A 7,721-nucleotide genomic window follows, 5' to 3' on the forward strand; every position below is an offset into this window, starting at 1 on the left:
ATTTTAGATAGTGGGGGACAGGGAAAGAGGGAGAGAGGGAAAGTGAAAGAGGGAAGAATGGAGGGGGACAAAGAGAGCTTATTACACAGAAAACATCAAAAAAATCTAGAGAATCAGAAATTAAGAAAATGCAATGAGAAATATTTTCATTCTCTTTTCCAGTACTTGTTTACAACTCTGCCTTCTTGGAAGGGAATTCGTGAGCTGTAATACTTGAGGAGATTCAGATCTATATATTTTAGGAATTTCCTATCTGCCTTATTCATCACCCATCCAGGAGCAAGACCAAAGAAAATCTGTGTTGAATCCTTTCAAGTACTAAGCATTTTTTAAGAGTTCATCTTTAGTGATATCAGGTAAAATGTATCTATGCTTCTTGGCAAGTTCGTTTTGCTTCAGGAAATTTGGCAAGATCTGCCAGGTAACCACGATTCTTTGGATCTGTGTAATATGGGGGACTGGGGCTTCAAGTGGAAGCATTCATTTTGGAATGTGTTGTCTCCTCAGAAAGAATGGAACAGATTTGCATAAAATTTCCACATTTCTTGTATCATAGAAGGCTGTAGTAACAACAACATCTTTTTTTTTTTTTTTTTGATTGCAGCAATGGCTAGTTCTGAAGCCAACTGTACTTCAATATTAACTTTTGCCTTGAAAGTGTCAGTACCCTCCTTTACCTGCTGGACACCATAATCCCTTTTTTGTGGCTGGATGATCACACCTCTCCCATTGACAAACTGGGTTAAGTTAATAGCAATTGCTGTTCTAATGGTGTATAAGGCAGGGCTTTTGGAGGGTAGTTTCTTGCATCAGAAGTCCATAGGCAACTTATGGCCATCTTAAATGGTCCATAGACTCCAGGAGGCATGAGAAAAGTTACTGAAGCTTCTACAGAGAAGGTAGCGTGGAGGGCACTAACGGGAGTAGATAGATTCTAGAGCCTTTTGTTGGAACGGGCCCCACTCCAAGTGGGCTGATTTGTTATAACATCAGTGAGATTATGTAAAAGTTGTAAATATAGACTATTGCCTCTACAGCCCAACAAGATCTAAAAGACGTTGGACTTATATCAACATTGTGGGTGTTAAGAGGGTCAATAGCTGTTTCTTGACAGTGTCAGTGATGGAGCAGCCCTGTTTGCCACATAATTTTCAGGAATTTAACAGAGGTGGTAGGGCCCTAGCACCATGTATGGGGAAATGGCCTGTCCTCTTTTTGTGAGCTCCTTCATGAGTATTTGTATGTTCTTAGTGAGTATGTCAAACTGTCAATGTGATGTCATATCTGTGCTCCTAGAGAAAGATAGATATAAGTGATATCTTGCTTGAAAAGACTGTATAGGATGGCAAGGCTGCTAAGGTACCCCATAGGTAAATGAGTGTGTGTCCCTTCAGAGGTGAAGGCAAACTGCAGCTGAGAGGCTATTGAAATAGGCATTGAACGTATTAGTCAAATTTATAATATCAAATTATTTACCAGTCCCTAAATGGATGGCATAAGTAATTTCAAAAATATTTAGAACTGGCTATTGGGGCACATATTTGGTTTTGTCTTTTAAAATGATTCTTTGGGGGTTTTTATTGTTGTTTTAAGAATATGAAATGCCTATGTGTACATATCTTTAACAAGGTTTGTTTTGTTATTTGTTTTAAGAACACAAAATGTCTTTCAGTTGTGCCTATAAAGGCTGTAAATCCTGCATTTGCCTGTTACCTTAAGAGTAGAGTAAGCGCATGTATCTGGCACGTGTGCTAGACAAAGTTGCACATGTTACTTGACTACTCTCAATTTGCTTTCTCTCTCTGTAAAATGGGAGAATGGCCACCTAACTAGATAGCTGTGGGAACTCTAAGACCACCTACGTAAAATAAAACGTTAGTCCCCCCCCAAAAATTTACATTTTGAACAAGCAATTACTTTGAAGGACAGCTTTGCAAATGTATTATTTTTTGCAAGGACTGTGTGTGTGTGTGTGTGTGTGTGTGTGTGTGTGTGTGTGTGTATATATAAAATATGATTTTTGTTCTGTAACTTGTGCTACCAAAATTTTCTTCCTGGAATTGTGAGATTTCATTGCCTTTTTCCCTTTTCTTTTCTGTTTTGGTTGTTCATGTGTGAGTGTGTGCTTGTGTGTGTGCTCGTGCACTTGTGTGTGTTCATCCATCTCTAGAGATATAGGATACAATCTCAAGTAAATCTTAATACAATCTTAAACTACTCAATTAGCCAGTTATTATCAAACTACCTCCCAGAGGAGTTGAAGGAAAGTCAGTGGAAAAGTTCTTGGTAAACTTAAGATATTGTGCAAGCCTAAAGTGATGCATTGAGAATTTTAATGTTTTTGCGAGGATTTTAATAAATATTCATCAGTTCTCCCTCTCTTGTCAACAATTAATCTATTCACTCATTATATATTTATGGATTAATATGCCCGATACCAATTAATCTAACTATAATCTTATTTAGATTAGAAGGTTATGCTGCAAATGTTCACACTGGAAAACACTGGATTATGAGAATATGAATATGAATGATTTCTATTTTATTTTTGTTGACATAATTTAGTGCAATGGCCCTGCCTAGCTTTATAATAAAGGAAAGTTTTCAAATATTGAAGAACTTTCCATAAGTATGCAAAATGGCTTGAGGATAAGAAAAGAGAAAAAATACAACCAGAAAAGGGCCAAGAAGGTTGGACAAATGGAGGAAAGGTGAGAAGGATAAACCTAAGCTGGGAGTGAGGGGTGTAGGTGCTGGATTACAAGGTGGGTGGGGAAAGGGAGGGGCGGAGTTTAGACCACTGACTCAAGATCTAAATGGTAGTCTAAGGGCTATAAAAGCTTGGCGGAGCCAAGAGAAAGCAGCCTGAAGTCCAGGATTGGCACACAGTCAGAGGCCAGCAGGAGACAGAGGCTAAAACGCCCAGAACAGGGGAGATTGTGTCCGGGATGCCGCACCTGTTCTTGTGCCACCTTCTAGGAGTTTGGCTGCTACTGAGCCAACTTCCCAGAGAGGTCCAAGGCGAAGACATGATTAAGATGTGCGGCAGAGAATTAGCTCGTCTCTGGATCAAAATCTGCGGCTCTTCCAAAGTGGGGAGAATGGATCCGAGCCTGAAGCGGAATGCGCGGGCATCTATACCGCTTGCAGGTGAGAGCTCCCGCCCGGAGCCGCTCCACATTTCCCATTGGTTGCCGTCGGGCTGCTGACCTATTGGAACGGCAGCCCACACAGCTGGGCTCCAGACTTCATTGACTGCTTGAGCTCAGCCCAGACTCTGAAGCTGCGGGTGCCTAAAAGTTTGGGCTTTTCCCTCGTAACTTGCTTTTCTGGGAAGGCCCTCACTGAGGATCTCACCAAAGGGAGGGAAAGCAGCGGGAACAGCAAACGGTTTCACCTGAGGGAACTTGGTACCTCTCACCTCGCGGCAGCCAGGGTGACCGGGTGGAGAAAAGGGAGAAGCTACAGAGGAAGTAGGGATGCCCAAAGGCCCGCAAGAGGCAGGGCTCACTGGGGCCGGACCTCAGAATCAAGGTATGTGGACCGGACCGCGGGAGTGCTGGTGGCTGGGGAAAAAGGACAGAGCATCTTGACTGAGAGGACAGGGGCCAAATAGGTGTGAGCTAGTAATGAAGCTTGTCTGAGGGGCATGGGGCAGAACTCAGAGGCTTCCCATAGGACCCCGGAGTGGTAAACATGAAGGGCCATAGATTTAAAGACTCTTCTCCTTTGTAAAAAAGCTTGGCTATGGCCCACGCCATCGAAAACTTCCTCTTTTATATTAATTTTAATTTTCTTTGTAAATTTCACCAAAGGGGAGAGCCTAGCCTCCCACCTCTTTGAACTGGGTCTCGAAGTTCATTTGTGAGAGAAGGGATTGAAAAGAAAGAAAAGGGCCTGATTGCCTATGGGAGAAACTGAAGGAGACAGAGAGTCAAGGGACGTTTGCCCTTCAGACAAACACAGCTGAAAAGAACAAAAAACCCAGCATTTGGAAGCTGCAATGGCTTATCTTTCAAAGCAAAATCTCAGAATCGAATGCAGCTCAAATCTGGAATATTTAAAAAACACTATTAGTCATAAGCATTTATAAAGGCAAATTGGAGGCTAAGTTTAAGTAGCAATGAAAACTTTCACAGAGTTATAGCTCCCTTCTTAGGGAACACATGGAACTTATATAGTACATGATCCACAACATTCGAACAAAACCCATACAAGGTACATTAGTCAGTACATTCACACAACAGATACTAATCTGTTCCTAAAGCCAGTGATTTTTTTGGTTAGTATTCTTTTAACCCATTTCTTTATTTAATGTGAAGTACAATTGATTTGGAGTAAATACTCTGGGGAGGAGAATTGTTAAATAGTAGAAGTATGAGGAATGTAAGGGACTGGTATCTCCTGCTTAATAGATCAGAGCAGTTGGAAATTCTGCCTTTTAAACTTTATCTGGAAGCAGTAATTTTCCACCCTAGAACATCTAACAGTTTAAAATAATTAATGTGCTATTCAAGGGTTATTATCATAACTCAGAATTTACTTAGTAATGGAAAAAAATTAGGTAAGAGAAATTAATCTGTGATTAAACTGAGTGTTTTCGATGATTAAGATGACTTCAAGTATGTCAGGTAGAGTCAAAGTGCTTTGATGAAAGCATTAAAGGGACACAAGGAGAGATGACAGAGAGTCTGAGTGGACTAAAGCAGAACCTGGGTAATGTTGTAGTATTTTAGGCTCCCCAACTATAATAAACTAAGTTGTTTAGGTATCAAGATACTTGCTGATGGTTTTGATGTTTAATTCTATTGAGGCAATGCTTTCCTTTATGTCTGCAAATTTTTGTGGTTTTCCTAATATTCATTGACATAAATATTTTCTCCTCCCCCTTTTATTTAATTTAGAAATCATGCCGTCCTCCATCACCGAAGATGCAAAAACCTTAAACATGTTGGAATTCATTCCTGCTTCGCCACAGGAGCTGAACACAGCACTTTCTGAGAGGCAGGCACCATTGAAAGAGCTACAACAAGCTGCATTAAAGAATTCAAATCTTAACTCTGAAGAATTTAAGGAAATTATCCTTAATCGACAAAGTGAAACAGAAGACAAAAGTCTTTCAGAATTAAAAAAGATAGCCTCAGCTAAACATTTCACTACAAAAAGAAACAAGGCTGGCGTAGCTAATAAGTGTTGTAATTTTGGTTGTACCAGAAAAGAGCTAGCTCAGTACTGCTGAGATAAAGCTAATTGTGTACTTCACCTAATGATCATTTGTATTCTCCCAGGCATTCACATTCATCGATGCCTCCCTCACCCCCACTGATTATTAGAATATGAATAATTATTAGTAACGTTTGGGTTTTTAATTTTGTGTGTAAGAAAATATTCCTTGCATTATTGTAGTTTCTGCTAATAAATACTTTTATGCTAAAAAGTATTTCTGTTTTTTATTAATGGACTAATTATGTTATTGCTTTTTTAATGCTGTTAACTTAAAATGACAATAAAATCTTTATCACTTTACACACAACTCAACTTAAAAAAATTGTTTTTAAATAGATAGCATAGTAAAACTGTCTTGCATTAGTGAGAATGGATAAGTCTGTTTTTGAAATTTGTATCTGATAAATTATTACCTGTCACTCACTTTTTCCTCTAGACCCAATATCCAAATATTCTTTCACTACTTAATATTAAACAAATTATTTTAATAGCAAAAGAAAAAATGAAAAATAATTCAACTTACACAATGCCTAACACCAGGCATATAAAGTGGACCAAAATGTTTTTATTGATACTACTTCTTATATCAGGTATATAAAAGTCATAAAATTTAGGCTTTTCTAATAGATCTTAAAAGATTTGTGTGTTGTATTGAATTAATAATTGCAAGCAATCAGTTGGACACAAAAGCAATTTAATTCAGCTGGGCTATATAAACTCAAGCATTTTTCAAACTAGGGTTTTTCTCTTAATTCTACCATCTAAGACACTGAAAAGTAAATTATATTTTTTAAGGAAGAAAATGAATAGAAATATGTAGAAGAGGATGAACAACTCAGTGTCATATTATAGAAGAACTGGTTTAGCAAGGGAATATACTTTATATTAACTATTTTAGAATTTACAAACCATTTCTGTAACAAAGTAATTGTGAATTGATATGAAAACTTGTTAGAATAGTAAATTAACAAAGTTATCTTAGTATTTAGCCAGTTCTTTCAACTTACACACACATAAAATATCAGACAGCATTTATAGAAAATGCACTCAAATAGCAGGTAAATCTCCACCAAATGTCTGTAAATAGAATTTAAAGAGGTTAAGACAGCAACTGCCATATTTCAAATCCTATACATGATTAATAATAACCAGACCTCTAAGGTTTATTAAGTTCTCACCAAGGCCAACTTGTAAAACTTCATAAATGGCTGCAGAATCTCAGCGGCCATATGACATCTTGGACAAAGCCAGGAAGAATGCTATTTGAAATGGAAAGTCCAACCCAGGAGAACAAGGGCAGTGACCAGAAAATCTACAGCCTAGACAGGACAAAGAGGCATCCTTGGAGGCATATCCCCAGACTCTGTCCTGGCCCATGTCCCTCATCTGCTCCTCCACAAAAGCCCTGGAGGCAGGGCCCCGGTCCAGAATCTGCATTCATTACCTCTGATGATATGGTCACTTTTTTAGTGGGACAGATATAATCTGTGATTAACCATCTACTATAAACACTTAAATACCCAGTTGACATTGTTAAGATATCTGATTTTTGTGGTACTAAAGTCTTCCTAAAACTCTCATGAGAAACTAATGATTGTACGCTTAATTTATCTCTTGTATAAAAAAATTACCGTTTATATATATTTATCAGTTAGGATTGTGTTCTTTGTAAATAATATAAAACCCCATGAGAGTACCTTTAAAATACCTATAGAGTAAACATCCAACCCTGTCTAGCATGGAAATGATAGCAGCAGTATCTTCCCACCTTTCCAATAAGCCGTGCTCAGCATATAGGCCTTTCTCCTCATGGTCCCCAAATGATTGCTGTACTCTGGGTCTCAGTGTGCCTATTTCGGGCAGGGAAAGAATGAGAAAAAAGAAAGCTTAGTGCCTGGATCAGAAAAGCAAAGGCTTTGTCAGAAACCTCCACCTGTGTACTTATTTTGCTTTGGCCAGAACTATGTCACATGGACACTACACCTGCAGGAGACACTGAGAAATCATTTCTACAACTTACAGCTTAGAAAGTTGAGATAAGCAAGGGAGAAGGGTCTAGAAAGGAGGTAGTCAACCTATAGCTTTGTTCATGCTTATTGCTCTTGTGCCTACAGTGACTTTTAAAGAAGTTAATGTTTATTCACCTTCAACATGCAGATTAACTCCAACTCGAGCTGTATCCAAGGGTTACAATGGAACCAAAGAAAGAGGGCTTCGGAAACCAGTCATGGGTGGGAAATCAAGCTCCAGCACTTGCTAGATATGTGCATGGCACTTTTGTTTCTTCTTTCAATAATTTTCTTTTAAGGATATACAAAGCCTTTGGTTGCGACTCAAAAGTCTGTGAATGTTGGATTTCCCTGTGACCTAGTAAGCTCACATCTGGCACGTGTGTTAGCCAAAGGTGCTCTGCACAACTATATGACCACTCTCAACTTACTTCATCTCTCTGTAAAATGGGAGAATGGCCAATTCACTGGACAGTTGTGAGGACT

At 38.7% G+C, this 7,721-nt stretch overlaps 1 protein-coding gene and 1 pseudogene across 1 annotated transcript; one reads left to right on the forward strand and one right to left on the reverse strand.

The window, feature by feature from the left end:
* Window positions 1-146: 146 nt before the first annotated feature.
* Window positions 147-2,074, reverse strand: LOC105303189 (annotated as a pseudogene).
* Window positions 2,075-2,800: 726 nt separating this feature from the next.
* RLN2 (relaxin 2) lies at window positions 2,801-5,424 on the forward strand. Its single transcript, XM_011376651.2, has 2 exons — window positions 2,801-3,150; window positions 4,905-5,424. Exons 1-2 carry the CDS (start codon window positions 2,949-2,951, stop codon window positions 5,237-5,239), a joined length of 537 nt encoding a protein of 178 aa, XP_011374953.1. The 5' UTR covers window positions 2,801-2,948; the 3' UTR covers window positions 5,240-5,424.
* The last annotated feature ends 2,297 nt before the right edge of the window (window positions 5,425-7,721 follow it).

This window comes from Pteropus vampyrus, unplaced genomic scaffold (assembly GCF_000151845.1).
Source record: "Pteropus vampyrus isolate Shadow unplaced genomic scaffold, Pvam_2.0 Scaffold301, whole genome shotgun sequence".
Lineage (NCBI taxonomy): Eukaryota > Metazoa > Chordata > Mammalia > Chiroptera > Pteropodidae > Pteropus > Pteropus vampyrus.